Source organism: Sardina pilchardus, chromosome 14 (assembly GCF_963854185.1).
Source record: "Sardina pilchardus chromosome 14, fSarPil1.1, whole genome shotgun sequence".
NCBI classification, from domain to species: domain Eukaryota; kingdom Metazoa; phylum Chordata; class Actinopteri; order Clupeiformes; family Clupeidae; genus Sardina; species Sardina pilchardus.
In genome coordinates, this window is record NC_085007.1 from 5,119,304 (window position 1) to 5,138,211 (window position 18,908).

The 18,908-nt window shown below is 45.1% G+C and overlaps 3 protein-coding genes across 4 annotated transcripts in view; 1 reads left to right on the top strand and 2 right to left on the bottom strand.

The window, feature by feature from the left end:
- Positions 1 to 8,992, bottom strand: part of dgcr2 (DiGeorge syndrome critical region gene 2) — a 20,281-nt gene extending 11,289 nt beyond the window's left edge. The window contains exons 1-5 of one of the 2 annotated variants that reach the window (XM_062554059.1): positions 8,651 to 8,992; positions 6,241 to 6,273; positions 3,742 to 3,864; positions 1,557 to 1,643; positions 1 to 4 (exon numbers count right to left, since the gene is read on the bottom strand). The exon at positions 1 to 4 is cut by the window's left edge and continues 207 nt beyond it. In XM_062554059.1, coding sequence (XP_062410043.1) covers positions 1 to 4; positions 1,557 to 1,643; positions 3,742 to 3,864; positions 6,241 to 6,273; positions 8,651 to 8,735 — 332 coding nt within the window. In that variant the 5' untranslated portion in view covers positions 8,736 to 8,992. The remainder of the gene's footprint in view (positions 5 to 1,556; positions 1,644 to 3,741; positions 3,865 to 6,240; positions 6,274 to 8,650) is intronic. The other variant, XM_062554060.1, reaches the window with a different exon arrangement.
- A 967-nt stretch (positions 8,993 to 9,959) lies between these two features.
- LOC134101101 (testis-specific serine/threonine-protein kinase 1-like) lies at positions 9,960 to 16,628 on the top strand. The gene is made up of 2 exons (XM_062554670.1): positions 9,960 to 11,074; positions 16,405 to 16,628. The coding sequence occupies exon 1, from the start codon at positions 10,074 to 10,076 to the stop codon at positions 11,070 to 11,072; it is 999 nt and encodes a 332-aa protein (XP_062410654.1). The 5' UTR covers positions 9,960 to 10,073; the 3' UTR covers positions 11,073 to 11,074; positions 16,405 to 16,628.
- Positions 11,122 to 17,720, bottom strand: ess2 (ess-2 splicing factor homolog). The gene is made up of 10 exons (XM_062554669.1): positions 17,385 to 17,720; positions 16,734 to 16,902; positions 16,381 to 16,464; positions 16,126 to 16,298; positions 15,528 to 15,645; positions 15,182 to 15,315; positions 14,681 to 14,783; positions 13,803 to 13,915; positions 12,556 to 12,671; positions 11,122 to 12,035 (listed from the first exon to the last, which is right to left on the bottom strand). Exons 1-10 carry the CDS (start codon positions 17,508 to 17,510, stop codon positions 11,765 to 11,767), a joined length of 1,407 nt encoding a protein of 468 aa, XP_062410653.1. The 5' UTR covers positions 17,511 to 17,720; the 3' UTR covers positions 11,122 to 11,764.
- Positions 17,721 to 18,908: the final 1,188 nt, after the last annotated feature.

Below are 18,908 nucleotides of genomic sequence, written 5' to 3' on the forward strand. Positions count from 1 at the left end.
TTCTCTGTGGGCAACACCACAAGGTCAGAGGTCAGATGTGGAGTAGTGAAAAGGGGAAATGTGGGCACCAGGACACACTCACCCCTTATAGCAGAGAGAGAGAGAGAGAGAGAGAGAGAGAGAGAGAAAAAAAGAGAAAGAGAGAAAGAGAGAGAAAAAGAAAAAGAGAGAGAGAGAGAGAGAGAGAGAGAGAGAGAGACACACAGAGAGACAGAGAGAGAGAGAGAGAGACTGACCCCACCAGCCAGGACAGACACACTCAGCCCTTACAGACCGTTTCAAGAGAGTTCAACTATATCAGTGTCATAGTTGGTCCCGCAAGATTTGCGTTTTAACATTCCAAACGTTCTCCTAATGCAGCGGAAGTAGCTTCGGAACAACATAGCATGTTCAAGCATTGTTTCTGTTTTCTTGTTGAAAGGGGTCTATAGTGAAGGGAGAGAGAGGTCACCCCACCTTGGGAACAACATAGCATGTTCAAGCATTGTTTTTGTTGTCTTGTTGAAAGGGGTCTATAGTGAAGGGAGAGAGAGGTCACCCCACCTTGGGAACAACATAGCATGTTCAAGCATTGTTTTTGTTGTCTTGTTGAAAGGGGTCTATAGTGAAGGGAGAGAGGTCACCCCACCGGACCCCACAGCCCAGTCTCTGGAGTACTACACCTACAGCTACAGCTTCACTGCAATGCCAAAGAGCAGGGCTTGTGGCCATGGCAGAGAGAGGGCAGACAGAGGGCAGGCGGGGGCAGAGAGAGGGCATATTTGGTTGTAGCCACACCAATATTCCCCACCAGGTTCAGCTGCACTGTATGCTCTCTTCTTAATCTCCTAAATCTAACATTTTTCTCTAAAGTCACCAGCAGCATGAGACTAGAATTAGATACTTCCTACCACCTGACACTACTGGGAGAAATGGACACACTTGCTTCAACCAACTCAAACAGCAGAGACACGACTGACCAGACTGACCGACCGGCCGGCCGGCTGGCACAGCCCTGCGGCATTAATTGCTGTTACACACACACATCCGATCTGTGGCGCGCGTGAGCGGCAGGGTGCTAAACTGGGTCACTGGCGCTAGCGCTAATGCTAGCTGGTGGGAAGGAGCTAGAAGCTAGAAGTGGACCAGGCCTGGAGCCAAGTAAAGGCATTCCCCCTCAGCGCTGCCAGCTGAGCGCCGTGCTAACGTCTCGGCGTTCCCTCACACCGGGGGGGGGGGGGGGGGGGGGGGCTACAGTCATTTCCCGCGTATAGGCCGCATTGTGTATAAGCCGCAGGACAGTGTTCTATGCTAGTTAAAAGAAACAAAAGCATATTAACACCATATTAACTGCCCCCCCTGGCCCCTGTATTAACCTCATAGCGGAAGAAATGTAGCAAAATCAATATAAGCTGCGGCTAATAGTCGGGAAATGACGGTACAAAGAGCAACTTTCTGAGCCATGTTGCCAGGGCTACAAGACTGACTAGTGCTGACTGGGTGACCTTACCTTTGATATCAGGCAAAGGTGTGTGTGTCTAAGGTGTGTGTGCGTGTGTATGTGTGTGTGTACTTACTGTTGAAGCGCACGGGCTGGGCCACACCCATCACATCTTCCACCTGGTCGTAGCCGTTGCCGTAGCGATACCGCTCCTCCTTTATGTCTGGAAGGAGAGAAACACAGGTGTAAGGAGAGAGTGTGTGAGCGTGTGAGCGTGTGTGTGTGTGTGTGTGTGTGTGTGTGTGTGTGTGTGTGTGTGTGTGTGTGTAGCTCATAACCTTAGCAGCTTTCCAGATGAGGGACTGAAACTATATGCAACAATGTGTGACAATATCCAAAGGCTGCTTTAACGATGATGTTTTTTTTCGAACATCAATACTTGGCAACGGCAGTGACAGAGCTCCATGTAAAACAGGGGAAGATGAAGGCGTGTTACTGAGCCGGCTGAGACAGTGACAGACCACCATGTAGAACAGGGGAAGATGAAGGCGTGTTACTGAGCGTGAAGGTGAGGGAGGGAGACAGTGACAGAGCTCCATGTAAAACAGGGGAAGATGAAGGCGTGTTACTGAGCCGGCTGTACCAAAGCTCCTGCTGCTGAGTCAAAGGTGGCCCATTACACCATTAGAGCATCAAGCGCTTATGTCCGGTTGAGACGGTGTTGTGCGCACAATGGAGATGGACTCTGACAGGACGACGACAGAGAGAGCTGGAACAGCCTGCTGGGTCTCCTCTAAACCCATGAGTCCCAGCTAATCCAGTGCCACAATGAGGAACAGCCATGCTCCATTACAGCATTATACTGTTAGTGTCTGACCTCGTTTGGTGGCTTCTGAACAGTGTGTGTCTGTCTGTGTGTGTGTGTAAGCTCAGTCACAAGTGAGCTACAAGACAACAAAGGTCACATGTTGACCAAATCTGCCCTCTTAACCCCCTCAGCCTAATAAGGGATCAGACGAGGAGCATGCTCGGTGTGTGTGTGTGTGTGTGTGTGTGTGTGTGTGTGTGTGTGTGTGTGTGTGTGTCTTTTTCTGCCTTGGTTTTTCAATCGCTGACTGTCTTCATACCATACACATGTATCTTTTATGGATGAAATGATGTGTGAAGAAGAATATCCTTTATAGGACAATAAAGACTATCTATCTATCTATCTATCTCTGCCAGGCTCTGTCTGCATCTCTCTCTCGATCTCTCTCACATCCCTCTTTCCATCTCTCCTGCTTCCTCTCCGTCGGCCTCAATCTCTTTCTGGCCTCTAGTGTCAAGACCACTAGCGAGTGGTTTTAGCCTCGCTGCCAACGCATTTGTCTCTAGGAAGTGGTTTAGCCTCGTTGTTGACCCGACCACTTGGAGTTGAGTTTGTAGTGAGCCCATGTGCCGTCTAAACAACACTGGCCACACAAAGACTCAAAGGACGCTGGGCTGCTGCGCTGTAAACTGTTTATGAAAGGGGAAGCCACACACTGCCCTACTTAAGACTCACAATATTATGTTTTGGGTTCTTTTAGTTGGAAACCTGCTGGCGTTTTTTTCCAGGGAAGAGCCTGTTTAGGTTTTCAGAGTTCTTTTGGCCCAGGAGAAATGCCAGTCATCATTTGTCAATCTGAATGACAACAAACCATTTCTGCTTTTTAAACAAACCATTTTTTTTTTATCTGATCATAGTGGGGTCGTGTGTGTGTGTGTGTGTGTGTGTGTGTGTGTGTGTGTGGTGTGTGTGAACATGTGTGTGTTTGTGTGCTTGCCTGCATAGTTATGTTCTGCGGTTCCTTCCAACATTTGCAGAATGTATTTTTGGTGTATTTGTGCATAGGTTTGTGCATGTCAAAATGCTGTATGAGGTTGCCTACTTCCCTTTAAAGGGCTTGCTTCCCTCTGTGTGTGTGCTTGAGTGTGTGAGTTTTCTGTATTTGTGGAGACTGAGAGTTGCTATGAAAAAGTGTGTATAGTATATAACGCATCTTGCCATTTTCCAGTGTAGGCCATCTCATCGCTCTTACCCCTGTGTGTGTGTGTGTGTGTGTGTGTGTGTTTCGCGTTGGTACTTACGAAGGCAGTCCGTCTCAAGTCCGGCTCTTACCCCTGTGTGTGTGTGTGTGTGTGTGTGTGTGTGTGTGTGTGTGTGTGTGTGCTTACGAGGGCAGTCCGTCTCAAGTCCGGCTCTTACCCCTGTGTGTGTGTGTGTGTGTGTGTGTGTGTGTGTGTGTATGTGTGTGTGTGTGTGTGTGTGTGTGTGTGTGTGTGTGTGTGTGTGTGCTTACGAGGGCAGTCCATCTCATCGCTCTTGTCATCACAGGCATTCCAGCCATCACACTGCCAGGCCAGCGGGATACACTGCACCTTCCCACTGCGACACGCAAACTGGCCCGGGCCACAGCGCTGCTCTATAGAGAGAGAGAGGGAGGAGAGAGAGAGAGAGAGAGAGGGGAGAGAGAGAGAGAGAGAGAGGGGGAGAGAGGGAGAGAGAGAGAGAGAGAGAGAGGGGGGGGGGGTGAGAGGGAGGGAGAGAGTGAGAGAGAGAGAGAGAGAGAGAGAGAGAGAGAGGGGGAGAGAGGGAGAGAGAGAGAGAGAGAGAGAGAGGGAGAGGGGAGAGAGGGGAGAGAGGGGGAGAGAGAGAGAGAGAGAGAGAGAGAGAGAGAGAGAGAGAGAGGGGAGAGAGGGGGAGAGAGAGGGAGAGAGAGAGAGAGAGGGGGGGGGGAGAGGGAGGGAGAGAGTGAGAGAGAGAGAGAGAGAGAGAGAGAGAGAGATAAAAAGAGAGAGAGAATCAAAGTCAAGGTCATTAGCAAATTCAGGCCATATGATTAATGAGAATGCATCCATAGATTATCCACTGCATTAGCATTAGCATCCAACAGACTCTGGGCCACAGCTATTATATGGCTCTGTTTTGATGAACTGCATTCACAGGGCAGACTGTTTTCTAAAGCACCAGCTCCACTCACACATACACTCACTCAGAAGACAACAGAGGAGGTACATTTTAATAAGTTTGTGGGCATATTTGTCTTCGTTAAACAAAGTTACAGGTCACACTGTTCTCTTACACACACTCCAAATCATTCCAAGGGGTAGGTAGGCTACTTCTCAGCAGCCTTGACATTACGTTTTCTTTTTTTATTCTTTACTTTTTAAACTATTCTTTGACTATTGCTCCTCTATGATTTTATTAACTCTTCCTGTTTGTTTTTGTGTATTTAAAGCACATTGAATGACCTCAGTGTATGAAATGCGCTATAAGTAAAGCTGACTTGATTTGACTGACATAGCAGTGAATCACAGGGCAGCTGTCTATCTAGCATGACCCGCAACCATAAGGAAACACTACTGTGCTAGCTAGCATGACCCGCCACCATAAGGACACACTACTGTGCTCGCTAGCATGGAAAAGTGCAAAGCTCTGCTGAATTAGCCGTGACCGGATTGCTCTGCTTTGATGAATAATAGAATAATTTCTTGAATTTCCCCTTGGGGATCAATAAAGTATCTATCTATCTATCTATCTATCTATCTAGAGTGTAGAATGATTTGTGAAGCACCAGCTAGACCCCACTGACAGTTCAATCGCCCAGAGGAAAACTGAGGTCCCTTTTGGTCCGGGTCTGTCTGCCTAATCTGTCTATCTGTCCTAAAGTGACCCATTACTACAAAGTTTGTATCATTTACTGTTAAAGGGAGAGTCTTGTCAAGTCAAGTAGGCCTATCTACACCATTGAGAGAAAGACCTACACTATAAAACAATCTATGCTGTAAGGAAAAGAAATGAGCACTGTTGAAGAAACGTTAAATGAGCACGACTAAAAACTACCCACACGTATTTAAGGCCAGCTATGCAATATCTTATTGGATTTAAGACTTTTTAAGGCCGGGAATTCATGTTATTACATTTTAGACCAGCATGACCCAGAGTATGAGGACACAGGCTACTTGGTGAACATGGCAGCAGTCCTGGTAGCTCTGTGTCTTTGTGCTTTTGGTGCATTGTTGTTCACTTTCTTTACCACACATCTACAGGATTACACACTTTAAGGAGCGTCTTTATTCTATTCTCAGTATTTTACTGTTCTTTTTAGTCATGTGGATTTGTTAATCTATTATCCTGTTACACTGTAGTGTATGCTGTGTCTTAAGCTACTGGGACCTTGAATTTCCCATTGGGGTTCAATAAAGTACGTCCCTCCCTACCTCCCTACCTACATCACAAGTACTCGCGCCACAACAGACCGCTCTAGAACGACTCGCCCTCCTCTGAGGAGAGGGGCACTGTGACATTTATAAGAAATGATGGCTGCAATAACACTGTGAGCGCAGGAAGCCAAATACATCTCCCCATTCAACCTGATACTTCATGATCCTCTACTACTCAACGGTGAACATGCCAGTTCGGTCTCTCAGCGAGCAGATAATGCCAGCGCGCCAGCGTGAACGGACCAATCTGCATGCAGAAAGGAGACTTTCATCACTCACTATTCTGGCAGTAGGATCCTACTTGACAAACCCCACATGTCCTCTCTCTCTCTCTCTCTCTCTCTCTCTCGCTCTCACCAAGACATTAATAACAACATTCACTCTACGCACCAAGCACAGCAGGAGGACTGTAGGTGTGCATTACTAAACACTAGGCTCACTATAAAGTGGCTCCAGGCTTGTCTACCACTTTCCGTCTTGTACAATGTGGCTGCCAACCATCATGCAGGAAAGACTACAACATTCAGGAGGAGGGTTGGGGGGGGGGGGGGGGGGGCAGGGAGTTTCCGTCTTACCTGACAGTAGCCTGGCCAACGCTAGTCGAGGGCCTGCAACGAAACAGACAACAGGTAAGATCTTAACTGACCGTTCACCACTGCACAGAGAAAGAAGACTGGCTCTGAGAAAAGAAACATGTCACATGTCTCTCACACGCACACACACACACACTGCAAAGACAGATAGATAAATACATCCGCACACACACACACACACACACACACACACACACACACAGGCAGAGTCTGCACACACAGACACAACGGAGTAATGGAATGTAGCCATCAACTTGCAGGGAGCCATTGACCACCTAGGGAGCTGTTAATTAGGTGAGTGTATTTATTTGGGTGTCCCATTTGCCCACGGTTGTACAACGTGTGTGTGTGTGTGTGTGTGTGGGGGGGGGGGGGGGTCTGGGAATGGTGCCCCCCATCCAGGCCACCTGTCCAGGGCCATCTCATCATAAAATACATCACGTCGGAGACCACCCACAGTGTCTGCCTCTTCTGGGATCAGACGCTCACTAGTCCAGCTGACCAAGAGCGCTCAGCGTCACGCTAACCTGCTGTAGCATTCCTCTCCAAGCGCTCTGTGGCAGGTGGAGAGTGAGGAATCAAGCGGCAGCACAGAGCTCGACTGAGACTGCCCAGGGTAGCTTCTGAGAGGCAGGCCCCCACCACCCAACCGCGGGTCGTGTCGCTCTCCTCAAGACCCGGCGAGGCGGCAGTACTATCCGCCTCCCCTGTTTCATTCATAAAGCCATCACATGATGCTGCCAGCAGCGCTTCAGAAAAACAGACCAGCGAGGCGAAGGCCAAGGGCCCTGCTCCAATACCAACGCTGCTTCTGCAGCTGGGCCTGGTCACTGGTCACGAACGGCACGTCTTGTGACTTTGATTTGACTCGGCACGAAATCACACGGAGTCCCACAAGACTACCACAACCGACCACAAATGTGTGTTGGTTGGGAAATGTCGAACACCAAGAGCCCATGGCATAGTGTGTTAGTTAAGTCAGGCACAACAACTGTTGAGTCCTTTCAAAAATAGATCAATTATATTGGCCTGTATGTATGTATTAACAATTGTGTTTTCTCTCTTTTTAACGCAAAATCACAACCAAAGCCAGTAAAAACATTTGGAAACTGGCCTTCATGGTAGTTTGTAATTTTTGGATTAACCTAACTCTTATCACTGGAAATTCAAAACATGAATTTCTAGTTTTCTGCATTGAAAAGCGCACCACAGGTGTCTTCAGAGGCAACGTAGGTGGCCTAACTGTGGCTATATATCTTGTCCAAACAGTCAGTCAGAGGCGGGCAGCCACCCTGACAGCGCACATCGAGCTACCCCACGACAGCTTCCTCCAAGGTTTAAAATTAGAACGGTCGCATTCAGATTACCCATGCTTGTTTAACTCCCTTAACTGGTGCAGACGTTAAATCCACACAGACTAACCTTTTGACATGCAACCACCTGCCAGGCTAAGGACAGGTCTAAGTTAGACTATCGGAGTCTGACGACTAACACATCTTAGCAAACTAAATGTTACGTCCTTAGAAATACCACCAGAAATCCATAACATCTGTGAAATCTAACGTTACTTATCAGGTATTCACCTGTCGTATTAGGTCATTTAGTGTACATTAAAGGACACAGAGGGATCCTATTTAACACGCAGTGCAGCATCTTTGATCACCTAAGGCGCACTAGATTTGATAACAATAACAAAAACAACTAACTTAAAATGTGTCTGCATTTATATTTAGGACTAATAATCTAAAGCACCTTTGCATGAGCAAAAGCTTACCCTACATAGAACTCCGGTCTAGTTAACTGTTGACACGATCTCTGCAAGTGCCTTTGTGCGCAGGCAAAGAACGGATTAAAAACCAATGGCTAAATATCAAGCTAGCGGTAGCTTGCTTTTACTGAGTCGTGTATTACTGTACCCCAACCGAAATATATGATGTAAATACCAACCATCGATGAGAAATAATTATGATTTTGCTTCGAAGGCTTTCGTCTTTACATTAGGAGCGAAACGCCTGTGCATGGGTACATGTATAAATCTCAGCCGAGGCAGTGTACTAGTGAGAACAGGCCAAGTCCAATTCAAGGCCTGAGTTAGTGACCACAAACGTAAATGTTAGTTTACAACTCCAATGTCCAGCTACTTGGCTTGCTAAAATGCTGATTTCCAAATGATACTCGCTAGAACGTTATCATACATGAGATATTGACATATCCACATAACCCATACAACGCCAAATAATCATATAACGTTTTAACACTAACGTTACCAGCTACCTCTAAACTGGCTATCTAGCATGGTAACGCTAGCATAGCAATCTGTTGTTAGTAGTTGACTGCCTACTCTGCTCATGTTAGCAATCAGCCAAAATGTGTTACAGCCACAAACACTTACCTGTCCGTGGTGGATCCGTCAGAGTCAGAACAAACAGGAGAGACAAGACAAGGACGAAACTGCTGCTGTCAGCCTTCGGCAACATTTATCCTCCATTCATAGTAATTCACCCACACAGAAAGAAAATAACCGAGAATATGAACTAGCAAACCCCCGCCAAGAACGTGCAACCAAATCCGATCTAGCTATTCATTAATTTCTAATCGACAAAAAACGTGGCCCATAGTGTAACTACTACTGTAAACACATACAGGATACACGATATACTACATAATTTGATCCCCGCGAACCTCCTTTGAGACTACCAACATGACCAACATACCCAGAACAGAAATAAAACAAGATGGCTCCGTTTCCCCATCACAACAATCCCAAACACGCTGGGCAGCCAATCAGTTTACAGACAGGGGGCGGGGTTTAATATTCTTAGTGTAACATTTTGATGGACTCTGATACATTGTATTTTGGCTACTATTTACCTGAATATACATTGTAGCCGTCATTGTAGTGTATCATACAATAGACAGAAATGTATCCACAGAATCTATACAAAAAAGCCACATCAGCTACAAAAAAAGCATGTATTCAGATAGGCCTACACGTGTTAGAGCTTGTGATTTTGTCCCATTAATTCCAAGAGTATAAAATAGCTTACAGTCTACTAGTTCTGTCAGTGTAGTTGTTTTAGCCAAAGTCTAATAAAAAACGTTGAATAATGTTTGAATAGTAGCCTAGGCTATGCTACAGACCTTTTCATTAGTCGTAAAACGTGTAATTTCTGTAAAGGCGTATGCATTTCTTCCAGTTTATGCCACTATATTACTATATTTATGAGCATTCTTGTGTAGCCTACAGTAAACAGAAACTGACAGACATCTCCGTTTTGACATACATGACATGGGTCAACTTGACCTTAAAAGGGTTTTTAACAATAATATTGTCCAATACGTTATAATAAGTGTAATAACAGTTTATGTCTATGGGCATACCATGACATTAATGACAATAGGCTATTAAATGGTTTGTTTGGAAAAACAGCCTATACAGTAAAGCAAATGAAAACCACAAAAAACACGTGTAGCTTTGAGATTAAACTATTTACTAAATTGACAAAATACAGTTAATCTTCCAGTCGCCATCTATTTTCCGTCCTTAAAAGAATAGATCTATATTGCTACAGACTAGGCAATATTATTAACAATTTGTTGACCACGATTTATGACGCTTAGAATTCACTTATGACGACGTCGAGTGCGTTCTACGTCATATTAAAAATTGCTTTATAAAGGAGTTAATGAAAGTAGTTACAAACATGTAACTATACCACCAACAACAAATGAAGCAAACATCTGTTGTCTGCTGAAACAGTGCGCATAATGCCTGGCTGACAGAATCGATCCAGTATCAACGCAGGTGCTCCATCATGGATGAGTCTCTAGTTCTCAAGAAGTGCGGCTACATATTAGGGAATACGTTAGGGGACGGATCATATGGAAAAGTCAAGTCCGCCTATTCTGAACGCCTGAAGTCAAACGTGGCAGTCAAAATTATTAATAGAAAAAAAGCAGCCGCTGATTTTTTGGAAAAATTCTTGCCACGAGAGCTGGATATCCAAGCAAGTTTGTGCCATCCAAATATCGCCAAAATCTTCAAAATTTTCGAAACGTCAGATGGAAAAGTATTCATCGTAATGGAGCTCGGCGTTCAAGGAGATCTACTGGAGTTCGTCAAAAGCCGGGGCGCATTGCCAGAAGACTTCGCTAAAAAACTTTTTCGGCAGTTGTCGGTGGCAATTAAATTCATCCACGACCAAGACATCGTCCACCGGGATTTGAAGTGCGAGAATCTACTGCTGGACAAAGACTTCAATTTGAAAGTGTCAGACTTTGGATTCACGCGACGGATTATTTATGATGACACCGGCAAAATGGAACTAAGCAAAACGTTCTGCGGCTCTGCCGCTTATGCAGCACCTGAGGTTCTGCAGGGCATTCCGTACAACCCCAAAATGTATGACGTGTGGAGCATGGGCGTGATTCTGTTTGTAATGATGTGCGGGTCCATGCCTTATGATGACTCAAATATCAAAAGAATGCTCCGGATACAGAAGGAGCATCGAGTGGACTTCCCTCGCTCCAAACACGTCCCAGGAGAATGCAAAGACATCATCTACAAGATGCTGCACCCAGATGTCAAGAGACGACTTGACATCTGCTCCATCCTTGACCATCAGTGGCTGCAAGGAAAGGCAGGGGAGGTCAGCCGCAGACACCAAGACGAGGCGTCCACATCGAAAGCAGCCGCCAGCAGCAAAGACGACAAGAAACAGGCCAAAGTGGAGGCAGACATCACTGCGGACCCTGGCAAAGAGGACCAGGCTGGACCCTCCTCACCTAGGACAGACGCTGCCTCTGTGACTTGATGGTAAAGACACACTGCAAACTTTACTCAATCAAAACACGCACCATTAGTGACATTCAACCATTTAATGAATAACTGGTCATTCTGTTGTAAGGGCATCATTTACAACACTGTGAGGCTGTAAGACAACCATTGTAATTCGAAGTAGAAAACAGGTTCTTGTCAACACTGACATCATGAATTGTAACACAAAGTCGTTAAAAGAATTTAAATGCAAAGCTACAAAATATAACAATATTTAAATACTTCTGTACTTACTATACAAAATTGTCTTCTTTAAGTGTGACATTTGTGAATAATGTCAATAACAATCTGTGAATATCCTCTAACATTATCCAGTAAGCCAGACAAGTATCCTTACAAAGTTCAAAAGGACGATATTGTTTGAGGCTGTTCACTCAAGCAATTGAGCCTCCTCATTCAAACAGTTCTGTTCAGAACTTTGGAATTGCCTTTTAGTCAAGGTCAAATATGGGCATAATTTCCCTGTTAGGGTACATTTTAGACTGACCGCTTTTGGAGTCCAGTTCTGGCTGTAGTACTCCCAGGCCAGAAACACACACACACACACACGCACGCACGCACGCACACGCGCACGCACGCACGCACGCACGCACGCACGCACGCACGCACGCACGCACGCACGCACGCACGCACGCACGCACGCACGCACGCACGCACGCACGCAGCTCATTAGAAGAAGTCAGCTGCCTTCCTCCTCATGGGGAGCTGCAGGAGGTCGTCGGTGATGGACGCGGGGTCGTGCGATGCCGGGGTGCCAGCCTTGCTGGGCGTGGGGGTGCCGTGCGGCGTGAGCGGCCCGAGCGGCGTGGGCACGCGGTGCGAGGGGGAGGGCGTGTAGCTGGCGCGCAGCGCTTTGTCCGTGTACTTGCTGGACGAGCGGTTGACCATCCTCTGGAGAGCAGGTGACAGGGCAGCTGGCGTCAGGCCTTTGGGCGTGAGGCTGTATGGGGGACACGCACACGCACACACACACGACACACACACACACACACACACACACACACACACACACACACACACACACACACACACACACACACACACACACACACACACACACACACACACACACACACACACACACACACACACACACACACACACACACACACACACACACACACAGAGGAGTGAGAACATGCACATCAGTGAGGCAGGGGCTACAGAGAGGACAGAACTCAAGTGGAATATTCACATGGCTCAGATGTTGTGCAACGATAGAGGACTTGTTTCCAAATGTCAACAGAGCACTTACACAACCAGTTCCAATGATTTTAGTATTGATTCTTGATTCTAGAAGCATATTGTTGCAGCACAGGCTTCCCAAACGCTTTCGGTGACTTTGAGCGCAGTGCCTCCTGCTTCTTGGCTCTGTGTGTGCGTGTGTGTGTGTGTGTGTGTGTGTGTGTGTGTGTGTGTGTGTGTGTGTGTGTGTGGTCGAACAGGTGTGTTCCCCTCACCTGGCCAGGTTTTCGGTGACTTTGCGCAGTGCTTCCTGCTTCTTGGCTCGGTTCTTGGCCGCAGCCTCGTTGGCCATTTTCAAACCGAGACGCTCTCTCCTTCCAGGTTCAGGAATCTGCAAGTCAGAGAGAGATGGGTTAACAAACGGACTGGAGTCCTGTAGTGTAAGCTGAGCTTTGCCATACATCACAGATTAGACTGAATCTGTTCACCCCACCATATACACAGTTGGGGACAAAATTATTCACACGGTCACCCCTTGCAAATATTGATGCAATGTTGATTTCCTTTATTAAGTTTGTTCTGGCTGAAAATGACATTGGCACATGTCAAACGGTTGTATGACAACGTGGGAGAAACATGGAATCAGAAAAAGAAGCGTTTTTTTTTTTACATTTTCTGTGATTTTGTGTTTCCATTGATTATTTTAAAAAGAGTATGATTAATTTTGGACATGCCATTTTTCACAAAAATGGGGGGGGGGGGGGGAAAGGATGAAAACCCTTTTTTTTTTTATTCCAAGTTTCTACCACATTGTCTTACAACCTTTAGCCATGTGGCATTTTCAGTCAGAACAAACATATCGGTGAAGAGAAAATCAACATTAGATCAATATTTGCCAGTGGTAAACGTTGGAAAATATTGGAAAAAAATAAGAGACCACAGCACATGTTTGCTAGCCTGGAGAACAGACTTTCTTCCTCGCAGAGAGTCTGGCGTAGCTCCATTGGCAAACGTTTATTTCCTGGTTTGTGGACACTTGTCTGAAGTTTGAAATCAATCTTTAACGTTCAATCGTTAACGTTTGGTAATGACGTATGATAACCACGGGGTACACAACGATAACAATAGGCTTGAAACTTAAATGTAATCGCTCTTGGGAACGTCCTCTGTTCGCTGATTGGGCGGAGATGCACTTGCTGGAGTAAACAAAGCTGAATCAAGCTATACCAGACGAATTATAAAGAGAGACGTAAATGAGCGGAAGTACGTAGTAAGGCGGGGGCCAGGCTACATGTTTGCTGACTGTCATATTCAAAAAGTGGTCTCTTCATTTTTAATATGACCATCAACTGGAATGTCACTCAGCAACCGTAGGATGACAACAGAAAACTGTGCAGTGGCCTATTAATTTTTTTCCCCAGAGCTTTATATCTTCATGCTGATTAGAATTAGACAGTTCGGACATCATGACACATGATCTGATTAGCTCCTAGAAGATAAAAGGAAGCACTGTTCACCTTACCTTAAAAGAGGGCCCGTGATTATTTCTCTCTACGTATGGAGATTCCACGCCTTCCAAGCGGAACGGGGTGCTCTCGATCTCTCCCCAGGTCATTAGGGGCGAGTCGGCCACACCTTAGGGAAACAGACAAGAGGTCATTAGTAGTCATCGATAGGTAAATAGATTACTTTATTCATCCCCAAAGGCAAAATGTGGTGGTCTCACAAAATGTTACACTGCAACACACCATTTGACTCAGCATGATATTCAAAACAGTCAAGGATCAGTGTTGCGGTGTAATGTAGTGCTGAGGTTTAGAGGGAGACTGGACCGGAGGTAGGGTCTGGTTGGTTGAAGGACTATCTAAATGCGTACAGTAGTACAGTCTCATTTGAACTATGCCAATCGACCACGCCTCTTGTGCAGTAGAACTACACTGCAGACTTCCCAGACTAATGTTACGATGTGATAGAAACACACTGCAGACTCCCCAGACTAATGTTATAATGTGATAGAGACACACTGCAGACTCCCCAGACTAATGTTATAATGTGATAGAAACACACTGCAGACTCCCCAGACTAATGTTATAATGTGATAGAGACACACTGCAGACTCCCCAGACTAATGTTATAATGTGATAGAGACACACTGCAGACTCCCCAGACTAATGTTATAATGTGATAGAGACACACTGCAGACTCCCCAGACTAATGTTATAATGTGATAGAGACACACTGCAGACTCCCCAGACTAATGTTATAATGTGATAGAGACACACTGCAGACTCCCCAGACTAATGTTATAATGTGATAGAAACACACTGCAGACTCCCCAGACTAATGTTATGATGTGATGACCAGGCTAGACAGGAGGGTCATGCAGTTCCTCGTACTCACCGGGCGCAGGAGACGGCGCTCCAACGTAGCCGTAGCCGTTCACTTTCGGGGACTCGTGTGGGAGCAGGTCCTTCCCGTCTGGGCCCACCTTGCCCTGTTTATACTGGGGGACACGCACACAGAAACCAACATGACTATTATGGGATATGTTTATACTGGGGGACACGCACACAGAGACCAACATGACTATGGGATACGGGAATCTTTAACGCCATTACATAATTATCCATTTTCACATCTGAAATGGCCTAGTCCACACCTGAATTCTGGCCAGGATATGGGAGATGATTTATTCATTTAGTATTCATTCTATCCAAAGCTGCTTACATATGACACTTATATTAAAGGGCTATTGTCCCCAGAACAACTTGGGGTTAAGTGTATTGCTCAAGCTGGGAATTGAACCCACAACTTTTCAGACTACTGCATGCTAGTCGAGCTCCTTAACCACTATGCTACCGTTGTAAGTTTAGTAGACGATGGGTTGAGTAACTCAAGTACCTGTGCGTTCAGAGCGGCGGCTTCCTTGATCTGAGTCTTGTTCAGGGCTTTGCTGAAAGGGTCCCCCAGAAAGCGTGTGTTCTTGTGGATGACCTCGCGAGGCCTCTTAAAGATGGCGTCGTCATCTTTCACTCCTTTAAGTCATCAGAGAGATCAAACAAGAGAAGTCAATGACTTCCATTCATTCTAGACAGTGCAGGAGCTTAAGGCAATAAAAATGTCTCTGCCTGAAGTAATCAGAAATCTTTATCGCCATTACATGATTATCCATTTTCACATCTTAAACTGCCCAGTCCACACCTAAATTCTGGCCTGTGGAACTGAAGCAGGTCTCCGCAGTCCTCACCTTCAGGGTAGTACATGAGGGCGTTCTTGGCTTTGTACTCCCACGTCTCCACTCCAGCCTTGGTGCACTCAAGGGCCTGCTTCTCGGAGGAAGGCAGCGCTAAGTTCTCCTCGTGGCGCTTTGAGGGAAGAAGAAAAATACTGATAAAGGGCGGTTCTGAAACCAAATTCACTCGTCAGCACACACACACACACACACACACACACACACACACACACACACACACACACACACGTTCTGTATTCATTGGTGTACTGTACACCAAGTATTAACTACCATATTGGTTGGTATGGAGTGAGAATCTGCTGCTAGTATTTAGTCTGATGATGTGGCATAACTGATATGGAGTAGTATTCCACCAGAAGTATAGAATGGTGTGGTATGATATGCCATGACATGAAATGTATGTATCATACAATCTGAATCTGTGGTGCTATGAAGCCGAGTGTCTGATGTAGGCCTATATCTGCGTGCTTAATTAACGGTAGGACAACATATGTGCACATGCTAACAATGGTAAACTACACATACAGTCCCTGCAATAAAGAGTGCCTGACACCTGTTTGAGCCCTTCCTCAAAGAGCCATGTGTGTCTCACCTGTCGGAACTCTTCCTCGGCCTCATACAGCCAGGAATGCCTGAGCTTCTCCTTGTCCTCTGCTATCTCCATGATCTGCTCGAAGGAGGCGTTGTCCTCGCTGGTGTTCTTTGCCAGGAACTTATCCAGGCACGGCAGCTCCTTCTCCTCCTCCTTCTCGCCTTCCTTCCCTCCTGTAGAGATACCAGTGGTGTAATGAATAGCTGAGCTAGAGTTTGCTATGCAGCATCTGTATCTGCTGTAGTCACTTCTTACCATATTCTGCTCCTTTCATTCCAGACCTGGACATTGGGGAGGCAGGCACACCCTCGGGAGTTTCGAATGAAGTCGGCGTCACATCTGAAACAAGCCACAGTCATCTAAAAGCACGAGAAAGACCTGACCCTCACCTGCAGAACTCATCAAACGACAATGAATGATACAAGGCCAGCGTTACACTGCTGATGTGGAAGTGTTCAAGCGTTCTTCTAACCAGGAAATAAATCAAACCCTGTGATGTATGAGTTATCTTGTATCTCCTGCTCATTGGTGTAAACAGAGGAGTAAAACTTAAAGTGATCATTTCAAAGTTTAACAACACCACTTAGATATATGGACATAGAACTTACATGGCATATTGACCCGGGGAGTAGACCTGTTCGATGCTGATCCGAATTTAATGGCGATTTCTCGCATCTTCCCCAAGTCCCCATTTTCTTCAGCATGGAGGTAGTCTTTCTGAGCCTGCAGCTTAGTGACATCTGGGAAAAAGTCTCTCTGAATGATCTTCTCTAAACCCTGTTGGTCAGGAATACAGATCAAATTAACTCCATTCCTGTTAAATTCAAAGACAGATCGTAAGCTGCGTTTGATTGAAGCAGTGTAAAAATCCAGTATATCTAACTGATTCTACATAAAGCGAATGAGCCTAATGATAGAGCCAGAGTTAGGACTGTGGTTTGTCAAACGCTGATTGCGTAACCACCCATAGCACAGTCCCCACAGACAATTCACGAAGATCATAGGTCTGATCTCTGAACAGTGTAAAATAATCCAAGATTATCAAAATATCTGAACCACACACATGCCAAAATAATCCGTTTCAAAAATCAAACTAACGTTTAAATTGGTGGAATTAAATCAACGTTGACTGATACATGAATAGATAGCCTACGGATGACCGAAGTTAGCTAACGTTATCTAGCTAATGACACATTATCCTAACACAGATGGCCTTATCTTTCATCCAAAAAACGCCTCGTACTAATCGTTATAGTTACCCCAATGTATTGCTCTTCATCAAGAACCTTCCGTTTGCGCTTCTTTACTTCATCTGTGGGTTTTCTGATTGCGAGAGTTGTGATTACCGAATCGGACTTGTAAGCCTTCTCAAGGCTTCCTTGCATTGTCTCACTTATTAAGCTAACACTACGCAACAGTTTAACTTAATTATCTCTGTTAAATATGTATTTTGTTGTTACAGTCGTTCCGCTTGTTTGTTATTTTGATGAATGGTAAAATAGTTCTTTCTCTGTTTAATATACAAAGACAAATGCCCTGACCAGCGCAAGTCGTACCAAACGTTAGCTCATTAACTAGCACAACAGCACACTGTGAAATAACAATGCGTCATTTCCGGAATGACGAACAGTCCCAGAGAACCTGGAAGACTGAAAACAAGTAGAGATATTTTATCGCCACCTAGTGGCGAAGTTGATGTACATTGAACAAGAGCCACATAAATATTCTGCAATCACATTTGCCTAGAAAATGTAGCCTGCGTTTAGGCGTGGGTAGTTTAATGGATGAGTCCACTTTAAAAAATCATATAGAAGCCTAACAACATCATAAATAACGCATGCAATATATTTTATACATTTATTGCACTTAATAGACAGACAGATATACTTTATTCATCCCTAAAGAGAAATTACAGTGTTCCAGCAGCCATAAACACAGCATTCACATATGCATGCATACATACATACATACATACATACATACTACAGTGGGTACAAGTGTTTCTGTGTCTGTTTTTCTGACAGCAGTTTTTTTTTTTTTTTTTTGCCAGCCAGCCAGCCAGCCTTCCTGATGATCTTAACTAGTTTTTTTAGTGTCCCTGGCTATAATGCTACAGTTGGCAGAAAATAAAATTGCACTTGCAATAACACTCTAGTAAAACATCTGCACACATTAAGTTATCTGAGCCTACCTTCTTGTTTACAGCCTCAGTATTGTACCTCTAATCCAGTTTATTGTCTGTAAGAACCCCCAAATATTTGTAGTTCTGTACGACGTCTACTTCCTCACCCAGTAAGGTATTTTGCTCAGATCTGGCCCTCCTAAAGTCCACCACCACTCCTCTTGTCTTATAACCACATTCAATACAAGGGCGTTGCTCCAGGCCTCCAGCACCATGTCACAAAGTGGTGCCTGTACTCCATCTCATAATAGAATATAAAATAACAGAAACTGTAACAACTGCAGCAATGAGATGAGTCTTGAATAAAATGTTTTATATTATTATTATTAGTATTATTATTATTATTATTATTATTATTATTATATTTTCAGATAGATTCTAGCATCTATTGTAGGACTCACCTATGTGACCCTTTTAGGCGCCTGATTCAATTTCAGTTTCAAAAGCAGGGCTGGATGACACACACATTCTCTCTCTCTCTCTCGCTCTCTCTCTCTCTCTCTGACTCTTTTCTTTTTTCACTTGACATGATTTATTTAAAAGTAAATGCATCACACACACACACACACAAACACACACACACACACACACACACACACAC

Coding starts and splice junctions, on each gene's coding strand:
- ess2 (XM_062554669.1), bottom strand. CDS start 17,510: ATGCAAGGAAGCCTTGAGAAGGCTTACAAGTCCGATTCGGTAATCACA. Junction 13,916..14,680: donor AGCGCCGTCTCCTGCGCCCG/GTGAGTACGAGG, acceptor TGTTTCCCTAAG/GTGTGGCCGACTCGCCCCTA. Junction 12,672..13,802: donor ATCACGGGCCCTCTTTTAAG/GTAAGGTGAACA, acceptor TCTGACTTGCAG/ATTCCTGAACCTGGAAGGAG.
- LOC134101101 (XM_062554670.1), top strand. CDS start 10,074: ATGGATGAGTCTCTAGTTCTCAAGAAGTGCGGCTACATATTAGGGAAT.